General features: G+C 41.1%; 1 protein-coding gene across 1 annotated transcript in view; it reads right to left on the reverse strand.

The window, feature by feature from the left end:
* Positions 1–3,307: 3,307 nt before the first annotated feature.
* Positions 3,308–15,395, reverse strand: part of LOC143767653 (uncharacterized) — a 39,216-nt gene continuing 27,128 nt past the window's right edge. Inside the window, exon 7 of the mRNA XM_077256107.1 lies at positions 3,308–5,743. Within this exon, the coding sequence (XP_077112222.1) occupies positions 4,071–5,743 (1,673 nt within the window). The 3' untranslated portion in view covers positions 3,308–4,070. The remainder of the gene's footprint in view (positions 5,744–15,395) is intronic.

Below are 15,395 nucleotides of genomic sequence, written 5' to 3' on the forward strand. Positions count from 1 at the left end.
TTCTATAGGCCTCCTGTGATGCACTGACAGGAGACAATGGCTCCTGCAGTGTTACCACTGAGGGTTCAATTAGTTCATTGCTCTCACTTTACGGCACTGATGCATGAGAATTTTCCCATGCAGCTGTGCAGCAAGTGACAGTATAAAGTATACTGTACTCACAGAGGTGGAAGGATACAGTGCGGAAGGATATCTTCCGTCATTGTGTCCCAGAGCCCCAGGAGAGCGGTCTCATCTGGCGATGTGACAGCTCTCCATGGGATATCGTCGTGGGACACTCGTTACATGGATGACTGCGGATCAGGGAGTATATTGTTGGTTTATTTTTATATCTCTTACAGGTGATCGATGGCTTCAGGTGATTGGTATGTACTGTATGTTGTATGTATATACAGTATGTGTGTATGTGTTGTTTTTTTTAACAGTTGAACACAGTAGGCGGACGATGGGACTATACTGTCCCATCATCTGGCTAGCTGTCACTGTAGCAGGTATAGCCTACGATGCCTGCCTACATACAGCCCCGCACACACCCACACAGCTCCTCAGACCCCCCCACAGCCCCACAAACACCTGCACACAGACACACACATCTTATCCGAACATAGTCTCCGCCCACACTCTCTTATTCCTCTCGATCTACAGCGTTTCTCGCACGCAACTCCGCAGCAAAACTGCAGATCCTGCGGTTTTGCTGCAGATTTGACAGAATCAATGGAAGTCAATGGGTGCAGAAATGCTGCAGATCAGCAAAAAGAATTAACATGGTCCTTTTTTGAATCTGCTGCGTTTTCCCTCCGGATTTTTCCACACCATTAGCACAGCCTTTTTTTTATTCCCATTGATTTACATTGTACTGTAAATCACTTGCGGATCTGCAGCGTTTCTGGGCGGAAAAAAACACTGCAGGAAATCTGCAACGTGTGCACATAGCCTTAGATGCAGGAATAGGCGCTTCATATGTTATACATGATTGTCAATCAACATTTTTCGCACTCTGCATGAATATGGATATGATGGATTCACTACACTGCACTTTACTGATGAAATTCTATAAATATTAATGAATGTACTGACTCTGACACTGGAAATGAACTACTGTTAAGCACTTTATTATCTGTATGAATGTATAAAGGATGTATAAAAACCTTGCTTTATCACTTGTAAACTGCTTGAGAAATGTTCTCAACAAAACTGAAACATTGCTGAGCCGCAGTGGGCTACTATATCAAAGATGTTCCTAAATTTCTTAGAGTGCCGCTGTTTTTTTTTTCTTAAGCTATCTGAAGGTTTGGTAATTTGCCTGATGTTGCACCCGCAATGACTTTATATTGCCTTTTTTTGTTGCTTCTTTTTTTCTAGATAGAATGATAAATAGAAAGATAGATAAAATTATAGATGATATGACATGGAAAAAATGAAAGAGACAAATATTTTTAGATTTACGGTTTATCTCGTATATGGGCTTTTTTTATTTTGTAGCATTTTACTTTTCTTATCTTCTGCTCTTATTTTCATACTTTCTCTTCTGATCCATCAATAGATAGAATTATAGATAATGATATATAGATACATAGATAGATACATAGTGTAATGTTTTGCAGTCGCTCAGCTGCGGTTGTGGTAGGCACAGGAAGTGGTTTCATGAAAATGTCCAGGCTGGTTTATTAAAACTGCAAAAATCGCTCAGAGAACCAAGCCAAAAAAAAGCCTTTTCTGGCACAAAGTGAAAACACAAAGCAAAAAATCTTTACAGGATTGCTCGTTTGCCCACTCAGGTTCCAGTTCTCAGTGTCCAGTTCTTAAGGCCTTAGCACAGACCAACACGCAGGAGATCCACATATCTCCAGACCCAGAATGAAACACTTGGTCTCCATTTTATCTGCCAAACCAGGCCCCGAGGTGGATATGTGAGTAGTCATTCCCACCCATCTTTTTTGACTGCTCATAATACCCAGTCCTTACGCCATATTAACTCTTTCAGCATTATACGTGCTGGGGCATGCTTTCCCGGGCTTACATCACTGTAGCTACCAACCGCGATGAAACATATCATCCCTCAAGGACCTGTCCGGCGGCCATCCTACAATAGATAGAATGATAGATAGATTATATGGAATGGGAAAAAATTAAAGACGTGACGAAAATGTTTTTTAGGTTTACACTTTATTGTGTATATGTGTTTAATTTTTTTATATTTTACTTTTAACTTTTCTTCTTTTCGGCTCTTTTATTCCAACTTTCTCTTCCGCTGCTGGTTCAATGATAGAATGATTGATTGATAGATAGATGGACAGAATGATAGATGGATAGAAGGAATGATAAAAGATGAAAGGGACATGACAAAAATGTGTCAATTTACTGGTTATCAGTTATGTGTTCAACAGGTCTCTACTTATAGAATTTTTACTTTGTGCTTTTCTTCTCTTCCGGTCCTGCTCTCCAGGCCTCTTCTGCTGTTTCCAGAAGAAGGAAACACAGCAATGGCTGTGAAATAGTTACAGTGCAAGAGTCAGTAATAAGTGTGCGGGCGCATGCGCACTTCTGTTTTTAGGCTTTGCCGGCAGAAGGACAAAGCATACTGTGTAAGCGCGAGGCGTGAAATGTCTGTGAAGGCACAAGATTTTGAACACGGATGTGGATGATTCAACAGGCGTCATTTACCTCAATTAAAGAAGGAAAACAGAGAGCAACACCCAGGGAGAGGGGTGGAGAGTCCCAAAGCCACACCCATCGGACCGGATCGACCCAGTTACCATACAGTGTGGGAGAAATTGAAAAGGTTTTTCGGGGGGGGTATACAGTGGGAGTGTGGGGAGTAATGTAAGGATTTATGGAATGCAGAATAAGGAGATATTTTTAGTTTCTATGGGACAAAACTGGTGATCAGTTCCCTTCCCATGGATCATGTTTGCGCCTATTAAAACTAAAACACTTATACACACCTCCCATGCAGGCATTCTTCTAGCAGTGCAGAGATGTGCATTCCTGGGGATTATGTGAGGTTGTTACATCATGTGAGCACCCAATCAGTGCTGGCTTTGCTGTTCCTACCTTCAGACAAATCAAACATCACAAGGAAGTCAGAGAGAGCAGCAGCCCTGATTTGTTTTTAATCTTCAATATGTCATAAAGCAGGGACAGTGAATTCAGCCGTGATTGGGCACAGGGCTCATGTGACATATCAACCTCACGTTAGCCTCAGTAACTGTGAGTCCCGGCACCACTGGAATATTACCAACATAGGAGGCGAGTATAAGTGCTTTTATTTTAACGAAGCTGAAACATAGGAAATGGGGAAAGGATGTGTAATAAAATCTAACAATTATTTTTAATGGTGGTGTACACCGATGTGTTTTTGTCCAGTCAGATTTGACATTAATATCATATATTTTAATACAGCCAAACATGAGGAATGACAAGAGGTTGTCCTAATAGTAGACACTTTTAAAGAAGATACAATTTTACATTCAAACATTTCCAATATTCTGAACATGAAAAAGGCTTCTCCCCTGTCTCACTTCTATGATGTTTAAGAAGAGTTGATTTTCAAGCAAAGTAGTTCCCACATTAAGGATATAAAAAAGGTTTTTTCACTGTGTAACTGTTCTGGTGACTAAGAAGAGATGATTTCTTCACAAAACATTTCCCAAATTCTGAACAGGAAAACGGCTTCTCCCCTGTGTGGATTCTTTGATGTCTATCAAGGTGCACTTTGTGGTTAAAACAATTCCCACATTCTGAATACCTAAAAGGTTTCTCCCCTGGGTGGATATAACAACATCTGATTTCAGGTTAAAATGTTTCCCACATTCTGAACATATTAAAAAACGCTTCTGTCCTGTGTGAGTTCTTTGATGTATAACACAAATCAATTTCTGGTTAAAATATTTCCCACATTCTGAACAGGAAAGGGATTTCCCTCTGTGTAACTACTCTGGTGACTAAGAAGAGATGATTTCTTCTCAAAACATTCCCCACATTCAGAACATAAAAATGGTGGCTTCATTCCTGTGAGTTCTCAGGTGCTTAACAAAATCTGATTTCTGGTTAAAACATTTCTCATATTCTTAACATGAAAAAGGCTTTGTCCCTGTGTGAGTTCTCTGATGTTTGATAAGACTTGATTTCTTTGTAAAACATTTCCCACATTCTGAACATGAAAAAGGTTTCTTCCCTCTGTGGGTTCTTTGGTGTACAACAAAATTCCATTTCTGGCTAAAACATTTCCCACATTCTAAACAGGAAAAAGGCTTCACCCCTGTGTGAGTTCTCTGATGCTTGATAAGACTTGACTGATCTGTAAAACATTTCCCACATTCTGAACATGAAAAAGGCTTCTTCCCTGTGTGGGTTCTTTGGTGAATAACAAGATGTGATTTCTGTTTAAAACATTTCCCACATTCTGAACAGGAAAAAGGCTTCTCCTCTGTGTGAGTTGTCTGGTGTCTGATAAGAAGTGATTTCCACATAAAACATTTCCCACATTCTGCACATGAAAAAGACTTCTCCCCTGTGTGAGTTTTCTGGTGGGTAACCAAAACTGATTTATAGTTAAAACATTTCCCACATTCTGAACAGGGAAAAGGTTTCTCACCTGTGTGAGTTGTCTGGTGTCTAATAAGAAGTGATTTCAATATAAAACATTTCCCACATTCTGCACATGGAAATGGCTTCTCCCCTGTGTGAGTTTTCTGATGTTTAATAAAAAGTGGTTTCCATAAAAAACATTTCCCACATTCTGCACATGAAAATGGCTGCTCCCCTGTGTGAGTTCTCTGATGACTAACAAGAGAGGATTTCTGGTTAAAACATTTTTCACATTCTGAACAGGAAAAAGGCTTCTCCCCTGTGTGAGTTCTCTGGTGGATAACCAAATCTGACTTCTGGTTAAAACATTTCCCACATTCTGAACAGAAAAAAGGCTTCTCCCCTGTATGAGTTCTCTGGTGTCTAATAAGAAGTGATTTCCATACAAAACATTTCCCACATTCTGCACATGAAAAAGACTTCTCCCCTGTGTGAGTTCTCTTGTGGGTAACCAAATCTGATTTCTGTTTAAAACATTTCCCACATTCTGCACATGAAAATGGATTCTCCCCTGTGTGAGTTCTCTGATGTCTAATAAAAAGTGGTTTCCAAGTAAAACATTTCCCACATTCTGCACATGAAAATGGCTTCTCCCCTGTGTGACTTCTCTGATGACTAACAAGATGTGATTTCTGGTTAAAACATTTCTCACATTCTGAACAGGAAAAAGGTTTCTCCCCTGTGTGAGTTCTCTGGTGGGTAACCAAATCTGATTTCTGGCTAAAACATTTCCCACATTCTGAACAGGGAAAAGGCTTCTCCCCTGTGTGAGTTCTCTGGTGCCTAACAAGATGTGATTTCTGGTTAAAACATTTCCCACATTTGGAACATCTATTCTCTATTGTGTGAATTATTTGATGTTTAAGAAAAGACTTTTCAAAGGGAAAACTATTTCCATATTCTGAATTTGAAAATGGCTTATTAGCTTTAGGTGCAGTGTGTCTTCTAATGCTTATTTTCTGACTTTGATTTTCCTTAGAAGTCGGTAATGAATCAGAAGGCAGACCCTCTCTCAAAGGATCTTTGCTGCAATGGGATGATGTTATATCTGGAGTAATAGAATTCACTTCAGTTGTATCCTGTGGGATCTCAAGATCATCTGATTTAAACATTAAAGGTGTCAGCTGTTCCTCTGATCTCCTCATACAGTCATCTGCCAAGAATAAAACAAATTATGATTTTTGAATAAAATGTCCTTGACTTTTATATTTTTAAACATTTCAACTTAAACTGTTCATAAAAATAAAAAGTTGTTTTAAGAAACTAAATTATTCACCAAGACAATGACATTTCACAGTCTAACAGAAAACCTCATAGGATGAACCAGTACAGCAGTGTTCCCCAACTCCAGTCCTCAAGAGCCACCAACAGGACATGTTTTCAGGATTTCCTTAGAAGTGCACAGGTGATTGAATGCTTGCTTGTCCAGGTGATGCAATTATCACCTTTGCAATACTAAGGAAATCCTGAAAACATGACCCGTTGGTGGCTCTTGAGGACCGGAGTTGGGGAACACTGCAGTACAGTGCAGTGCGGCGTGGTGTTCAACTGTTTGTTCGTTCTGCCTCATAAATATGGAATAATAAGCCACCAAGCAATTTTATGTAGGAAAAAATGACACTAATAAAAAACTTCTACTCATCTCACATAAAACAACTCCCCACTCAGGTCTATCATCTGTCATTGAAAAAACAGGTGTTTCCACATTGCTAGTGGCTCAAAAGCTCTTGAAAGCAACAAGGCTTCCGTAAACCAATCCAGCAATATTTGCTCTCCCAAAGTCAAATCTCCGCCTCGCTTCTAAATCTTGCAGTGTGCCCAAATTACATTCAGCATCCATGTATTTAGCATTACTATAGTGTGAAGAACCCACAATCTACGTTGTGTGTGTATCCTGGAGCATAATTTGGGCACTATGTGTTGGGGAATAAAATGGAAAATGTACAATTTTCACTCAAAAGTCACTACTTCTATAGATTAATTAACTGAGGATTATAATTTCCAAAATTGAGTCACTTTATGGGGATTTTTACTGCGCTAGTTTTCTGCAATTTTATTATATTAGGGATTCTGCAAATGGTGTGTTCCATCTTCTCTGGGATCTACTCCTGCAACATCTGCTTCTGTCACCAGGAGCCGCCTTATTCATTCTGCAGGAGGCGCTGGTAATAGAGGAGACGTTGGAACCAGAAGATTTGGGTGGTGCAGGCTCTGTCCAGCTACTACGATTAAGTTGCCTGGAGTCCGCATACAGTCTAGCAGTATGGGTGTGTGCTGTCAAGCTGCAGTAACCTGCTCACTTCTTCCACCAATTAGAAAGCACCTCACCCTACTAAACCTCAAAGCATATCGCTGGAAGCTGCCAGATACAGCCTTGTTCTCCTCTGTTTCAGTCCTCTGTGCTCTACTCCCAGCTGGTGTATTTGATTCCTGTTGTGATCCCGGCCCATTTACTGACTACTTTTGATTCTTCCGATTTTGTATTTTCTCTGCCCTCCTGGTTCTGACTCGGGTATCGGACTTCTTCCTGTCTCACTCCACAGAGCAGCAGGTAACACCTTGGCCCAAGCCTAAGGGACTCTGTAAGTCCAGATCCTTGTAGAGGGGTTACAGGGTGATGAGCTAGACAATCTGTGGGATCTGGAAAATGGAGTAGATAACTCCAAATTTGTTCACGGTAGCCATGTTTTGAGGTACCAGATGATCACGAACAGTGCCCCCATTACATTGTATCTTCAAATTATTCCAACAAGATCTGCATTAAAATAACTAAATGGTGCTCCTTCCCTTGTTAACCCTGTCATGTACCCAGACAGGAGTAAACACAATAGAGTATTGTCAGATTCGTGAAAATGCACATAACAGCCTTATACAGAAGCCAGGACTAGGGAAAACTATATGCAAAAAGGTAAGGAATTGGCTAAATGACAGGAAACAAGGAGTCATAAATGGTATGTTTACTAAATGGGATATACTCAGCAGTGGGGGCCACAAGGGATCTGTACTGGAAGCAGTGGGGTCAGCAGCTGATCTGTACTGGGAGCAGTGGAGTACCGCAGGGATTTGTGCTAGGACCGATTCTTTTTAACCTCTTCATTAATGACCTGGTGGATGGGATTGAGAGTAAAGTGTCACTCTTTGCTGATGGCACCAACTATGCAGGATATTAAAATCTGACCTTTGGAAAATTAAGTACAGAAAGGAGGTGTCATACAATGCGCTGAAGGAAGCTTGACAAAAATGTTTTATTTTTTTTTTAGGTTTTTGTCCTGATGAAGAGGTTGTGTGAGACCTTGAAATACGTTGACCTATAAACCTTTACATTAAAATACAATTGATTTCACTGTGCCTTCAGGCTTACTTCAGCAGCGCATTGAATGACACCTTCCTGTTCTTAATTTTCCATGGGTCCATATGTGACCGGTGTCCTGCAGCTGCTGTAATACGTGCCCATCTCATGTTGTCTATTTGCAACCACACCAGGTGAGTGTTCTCACATTTCCTACCGTTCCATTATCATCGGATAAGACCCTATTACGCTCTTTTGTCTTCTAGTTCATTCTCTTCTAAAATCTGTCCTTGACATTACAATATTGCAAAACAATTTGGATAAGATGTCTGAATGGGCAAACACTTGGCAAATAAGATTTAATGTAGATAAACGTAGAGTAATGCACCTAGGACGGAGTAACTATATTGTGCATATACATTAAATGAAAGCATACTGAGGACTACAGAATAGGAGAAGGACTTGGGATTCTGGTTACAAGTAAGCTGAGCAGCAGTACTGATTGTCAAGCAGCAGCTGCAAGAGCAAAGAAAGATTTTAAGGTGTATAAAAAAAATTATTTTTTTTTCAGAAATCTTGCTATTATGTGCCACTGAAAACATCCACTGTGTTTATTTTAGCAATATTACCTTTTACCATGCTGTGGCAGCAAATCTTCAGTGCTGGATCCAGCTCTCATGGGGTTAATCAACAACTTCCTTTCTCCTGAGTTATGGTGCTCTAATACTACAAGTTCCATGATGCTTTGCACAGGCTTCTAAGACCGAACCTACCACACCCACTCCAAAACACACCCAAACCCCTCTCCTCTAGCTTAAAAAAGATTTGTGATGTCATTTCTGTCCAACCTCCTCTTTTACATTTGACCAACTCACACTCCATTACACACAGATAGATAGATATGGGATGGATAGATAGATAGATATGGGATGGATAGATAGGTAGATAGATAGATATGTATCTATATATTAATGTCTATTTACATAGATATGTCCATACCCATGTTTCTAAACCCCTTCACCCCTGGAGCTTTTTCTTTTTTTTTTTTATCGCTCCCCTTCTTTCCAGAGCCATAATTTTTCCGTCAATATGGCCATGTGAGGGCTTGTCTTTTGCGGGACAAGTTCTACTTTTGAATGATACCATTGGTTTTACCATGTCGTGTAATAGAAAATGTGAAAAAAATTCAAAGTGCGATGAAATTGCAAAAAAAATGCAATCCCACACTTGTTTTTTGCTTGGCTTTTTTTGCTAGGTTCACTAAATGCTAAGGCTGTGTGCACACGTTGCGGATCTGATTGCAGATCCGCAGGGTTTTTTGCTGCACAGAATTGCATCAAATCCGCAGTGTAGTGTACAACCAATGTAAGTCTATGGGAGCCGCAGACTTGTTGTGCACATGCTGCGGAAAAAGCCGCACCGAAACGCAGCTTTTTCTTTCCGCAGCATGTCACTTCTTTTGTGCCGAACTGCAGCGTTTCTGCACCCTTACACTTTCATCGAGTTGGGCACATCCGCAGCAAAACTGCAGATGTAAAAAAGATCTGCAGTTTTGCTGCGGATGTGGGTCCGAGAAACACTGCAGTTTGGGAGGAGGGAAGTGTGTGGGCGGTGACTGTGTGTGTGTGTATGTGTGTGCGAGCGGGGTCTGTGGGCTATTCGGATGTGTGCGGCGCTGTGCGGGACTGTTCAGGTGTGTGCGGGACTGTTCAGGAGTGTGCAAGACTGTTCAGGAGTGTGCAAGACTGTTCAGGAGTGTGCAAGACTGTTCAGGAGTGTGCAAGACTGTTCAGGAGTGTGCAAGACTGTTCAGGAGTGTGCAAGACTGTTCAGGAGTGTGCAAGACTGTTCAGGAGTGTGCAAGACTGTTCAGGAGTGTGCAAGACTGTTCGGGTGTGTGCGAGACTGTTTTGGGTGTGTGGGGCTGTGCGGGTGTGTGCCTGGCTGTGTACCTGGCTGTTCGAGTGTGTGCCTTGCCGTTCAGGGGTGTGCAGGACTGTGCGGGTGTGTTCCTGGCTGTTCGGGTGTGTGCGGGACTGTTCAGATGTGTGCGGCCCTGTGCGGGTGTGTGCGGGACTGTTCGGGTGTGTGCGGGACTGTTCGGGTGTGTGTGCAGGCATCATCTGATGGGACTACAAGTACGCAGCATCCAATCTGCAGCTAATTTGGATGTAATCCGGACAGTGGACACACACCCTACACTATCCATACATCTATCAATAGATATATCTATCCAGATATATCTATGGATACTGTAGATACATGCATAGATAGAGGTATGCATCTATATCTATCTATATGTAGATCTGTCTATCCATTTCATCTATTATCTATCTGTCTATCTGTGTGTAATTGAGTGTGGGTTGGACAAATGTAAAAGAGAAGGTTTGACAATAATGACATCACAAATCTTTTTTTTTGTTGTTCAATAATACATCTTTATTTAGCTTTCAAAAACGCATACAAAAACGCACATAAAAACGCACAAAAACAAATTTAAAAATGCATCAAAACCTCGCAAAAAATGCACCAAAAACGCATCAAAACTGCATCAAAACCGCACCAAAAACTGAATCAAAACTGCGCAAAAAAACGCACCAAGAACTGCATCAAAACCGCACAAAAAAACGCATCAAAACCACGCAAAAACCGTGAAAAAAAAAAAGCACAAAAAAACGCAGCTGCGTTTTCTGCAAGGAGATGCAGATTTTGTGCAGCAAATTCTGCACCCAAATCTGCAATGTGTGCACACAGCATAAAATTGACCTGCCTTTATGATTCTCCAGGTCATTACGAGTTCATAAACCCCAAACATGTCTAGGTTATTTTTCATCTAAGTGTTGAAAAAAATGTCCAAACTTTGCTAAAAAGAAAAAAAATAATTGCGCCATTTTCCGATACATGTAGCGTCTATATTTTCTGAGATATCAGGTCGGGTGAGGGCTAATTATTTGCGTGTCGAACTGACGTTTTTAATGATACCACCTTTGTGCAGATACGTTCTTTTGATCGCCCGCTATTGCATTTTAATGCAATGTCGCGGCGACCAAAAAAACATAATTTTGAATTTTTTTTCTCGCTACGCCGTTTAGCGATCATGTAAATTTTTTTTGTTGTATTGAAAACAGCTGACATGTTGCGGCTTTGAAGTGGGCTCACTGCCGAAGCCCACCTCAAACCGGGGGATACTGCCAGCTGACTTACTATTCCGTCAGCTGGCAGAAAGGGGTTAATGAACAATATGTTTCAGTTAAAAAAAAAAAAATGTTGTGGTCTCCCGCTCAATTTTCTGCGCCAGAGGGGGAAAGCAGATGGCCGGGGGCCAATATTTGTAGCCTGGGAAGGGGGTAATACACATGGCCCCTCTCTAGGCTATGAATATCAGCCCACAGCTGTCTGCGTTGCCTTTACTGGCTATTAAAATAGGGGGACCCCCCCAAAAAAAATGACGTGGGGTCCCCCTATATTTTATAGCCAGAAGGGCTACGCAGGCAGCTGTGGGCTGATATCCATAGCCTAGAGAGGGGCCATGGATATTGGCCCCCCTGGCTACAAATACCAGCCCCCAGCCGCCCCAGAAATGGCGCATCTGTGAGATGCACCAATTCCGGCACTTAGCCCCTCTCTTCCCACTCCCCTGTAGCGGTGGGATATGGGGTAATAAGGGGTTAATGTCACCTTGCTATTGTAAGGTGACATTAAGCCGGGTTAATAATGGAGAAGCGAATGGTGCATGCAGAGTCTGGAAATTGACGTGATGTCGGCGGAAATTAGCGGCGGCTGCAGCCTGGGGGTCACGTGACCCGGACTCAGCCGCTGCCATAGCGCCGCTCACAGGCGAAAACGGCAACAGAAGGCATTTATAAAATTCATTAGGGGCCCCGGGGGAATACATTGGGGGGTTAACTGAAAGTAGTGGACAACCCCTTTAAAAAAAAGACACCACAGAGGAGATCTCATTTACATGTATAAATATATGTGTGGCAAGTATAAAACACTGCCACATGATTTATTCCTTCCAAACACCATCTAAGGACTAGGGGGCACTCATTACGGGCGGAGGAAAGGCAATTCTGGAAGCTAAATAGGAAAGGGTTCTTTACAGTTACAGCAGTCAGTCTGTGGAATGCCAACCACAGGAGGTAGTTATGGCAGACATTATGATACCTTTGAAAAAGGGCTGAATGATTTCCTTGATACACATAACATTGCAGGTTATAATACAATTAGTGACGAAATGTACAATTGGAGGAGGAAGGTTGAACTTGATGGACCTATGTCTTTTTTCAGCTATGTACCTACAGTCATATGAAAAAGTTTGGGCACCCCTATTAATCTTAAGCTTAATGTTTTATAAAAATTGTTTTTTTTGCAACAGCTATTTCAGTTTCATATATCTAATAACTGTTGGACACAGTAATGTTTCTGCCTTGAAATGATGTTTATTGTACTAACAGAAAATGTGCAATCTGCATTCAAACAAAATTTGACAGGTGCATAAGTATGGGCATTGGGCACCCTTATCATTTTCTTGTTTTAAATACTCCTACCTACTTTTTACTGACTTACTAAAGCACTTTTTTTTTTGTTTTGTAACCTCATTGAGCTTTGAACTTCATAGCTAGATGTATGCAATCATGAGAAAAGCTACTTAAAGTGGCCACTTGCAAGTTGTTCTCCTGTTTGAATCTCCTCTGAAGAATGGCATCATGGGCTCCTCAAAACAACTGTCAAATGATCTGAAAACAAAGATTATTCAACATAGTTGTTCAGGGGAAGGATACAAAAAGCTGTCTCAGAGATTTAACCTGTCAATTTCCACTGTGAGGAACATATTAAGGAAATGGAAGAACACAGGTACAGTTCTTGTTAAGGCCAGAAGTGGCAGGCCAAGAAAAACATCAGAAAGGCAGAGAAGAATGGTGAGATCAGTCAAGGACAATCCTCAGACCACCTCCAGAGAGCTGCAGCATCAACTTGCTGCAGATGGTGTCACTGTGCATCGGTCAACTATACAACACACTGTGTTTTTTTGCCGCCATGCATAACGCCTTTTTGTATTACTAAACAACTCAATCTTAGTTTCATCAGTCCACAGGACCTTCTTCCAAAAAGAAATTGGCTTCTCCAAATGAGCTTTTGCATACCTCAGCCGACTGTTTGTGGCGTGCTTGCAGAAACGGCTTCTTTCGCATCACTCTCCCATATAGCTTCTCCTTGTGCAAAGTGCGTTGTATAGTTGACCGATGCACAGTGACACCATCTGCAGCAAGTTGATGCTGCAGATCTCTGGAGGTGGCCTGAGGATTGTCCTTGACTGATCTCACCATTCTTCTTCTCTGCCTTTCTGATGTTTTTCTTGGCCTGCCACTTCTGGCCTTAACAAGAACTGTATCTGTGTTCTTCCATTTCCTTACTATGTTCCTCACAGTGGAAATTGACAGGTTAAATCTCTGAGACAGCTTTTTGTATCCTTCCCCTGAACAACTATATTGAATAATCTTTGTTTTCAGATCATTTGACAGTTGTTTTGAGGAGCCCATGATGCCACTCTTCAGAGGAGATTCAAACAGAACAACTTGCAAGTGGCCACTTTAAGTAGCTTTTCTCATGATTGCATACACCTAGCTATGAAGTTCAAAGCTCAATGAGGTTACAAAACCAAAAAAGTGCTTTAGTAAGTCAGTAAAAAGTAGGTAGGAGTATTTAAAACAAGAAAATGATAAGGGTGCCCATACTTATGCACCTGTCAAATTTTGTTTGAATGCAGATTGCACATTTTCTGTTAGTACAATAAACCTCATTTCAAGGCAGAAACATTACTGTGTCCAACAGTTATTAGATATATGAAACTGAAATAGCTGTTGCAAAAAAAAACAACAATTTTTATAAAACATTAAGCTTAAGATTAATAGCGGTGCCCAAACTTTTTCATATGACTGTATGTAAAAGCTGGAAAATAAGTTTTAAGGTCCACTTGTTTCCTATTATCCCTTGTGAAGAATTCCAAAGTTATCACAACATAAAGTGACAAACATCAGATTTTAAAAAAGAGCCCTGATTAGGAACACAAAACTGGCTGCGGGAAATGGTTAAATCAGAGTATTTTGGGAACTAACTACTGTAGTCAAAACCTGAGTATAGACAATAACACATCTACCGAACTGATCAAACTCAACAGTCTTCATCAACAATAAATGAGTAACTAGCGGTGAAACTTCTCTGGGGTAATTAGAGTATGGGGCTCAGTGGCTCTTTGCAATCTAAACTATTGTAAGGGCCAATATTTTCTGTCAGATGAGTTTCTGGAAGAAATATTATTTTTAAAGACTACCAGGACGTTACAGACACATTAGTGAGGCAGGCCGATCCCACCACAATCAAACTATCATACAGAATGAACCTGTAAAAAAACGACAATAAAAAAATAAGTTACATCCCCAACAACAACGTATGTTCGGAAGGAGAGCTCCAACAACAACCTGGAGTTTCACTCATTTATGGTGGACCACTGGAGGCACTATGAGTCCTGACCAGAAGAGTAGAGAAATTATTAGTAGAGATGAGCGAATTTGATCGGCGAATGTTCGTCAAACACATTCAGCACGAATATAGCACATTCGGATCCGTGATCGGAAACCCGAGCAAAATTGCATAAAATCAGTAAAAATCTGTATCATTCGGTAAAAATGCGGGAAAATATTTGCGTTGCCACAAAAATATTTCGCACTTTAGCATTGATAATGGTGGTGTATCATGAGCGTTTGGCACGTGTATGATGAGGGGAGGGGGGTTGCAGAGCTCAGAGGGGCAGCGTTCTTGTAAGCACAACACAGAAGTCATTTTTGTTTCCTAACTTTATGTGTGCACATTGCGACTAGCCAATCTGAAATCACATGTCCAGTGATAGATAGTGTCCATTGTGGCTGTAAAATTTACCTTCTGGAATTATTTTTTTCTTGGGGGGGGGGGGGGTTTATTACGGAGGTTGTCAGAGACGGCCGGCGGGCACATGTTCTAGAAGGGTGTTGTGCCCTGCTTCTTTTGTGCTCCATGCAAGTTTATAGCATTTGACATAATATTATTTCAGTAGGTAAATGTGAAAAACCTGCTGTATTCCACATTTTAGCTAGTTAGTTAGGCGGTTGTATAACAGTCAGATACTGTAGGTAGCTAGTGTCCGGTTTGGCTGTTAACCTCTTCATGACCGTGGGATTTTTCATTTTTCCGTGTTCGTTTTTCGCTCCCCTCCTTCCCAGAGCCATAACTTTATTTTTCCGTACATTTGGCCATGTGAGGGCTTATTTTTTGCGGGACGAGTTGTACTTTTGAACGACATCATTGGTTTTACCATGTCGTGTACTAGAAAACGGGAAAAAAATTCCAAGTGCGGTGAAATTGCAAAAAAAGTGCAATCCCACACTTGTTTTTTGCTTGCCTATTTTGCTAGGTTCACTAAATGCTAAAACTGACCTGCCATTATGATTCTCCAGGTCAGTACGAGTTCATAGACACC

This window comes from Ranitomeya variabilis, chromosome 4 (genome assembly GCF_051348905.1).
Source record: "Ranitomeya variabilis isolate aRanVar5 chromosome 4, aRanVar5.hap1, whole genome shotgun sequence".
NCBI classification, from domain to species: Eukaryota; Metazoa; Chordata; class Amphibia; order Anura; family Dendrobatidae; genus Ranitomeya; species Ranitomeya variabilis.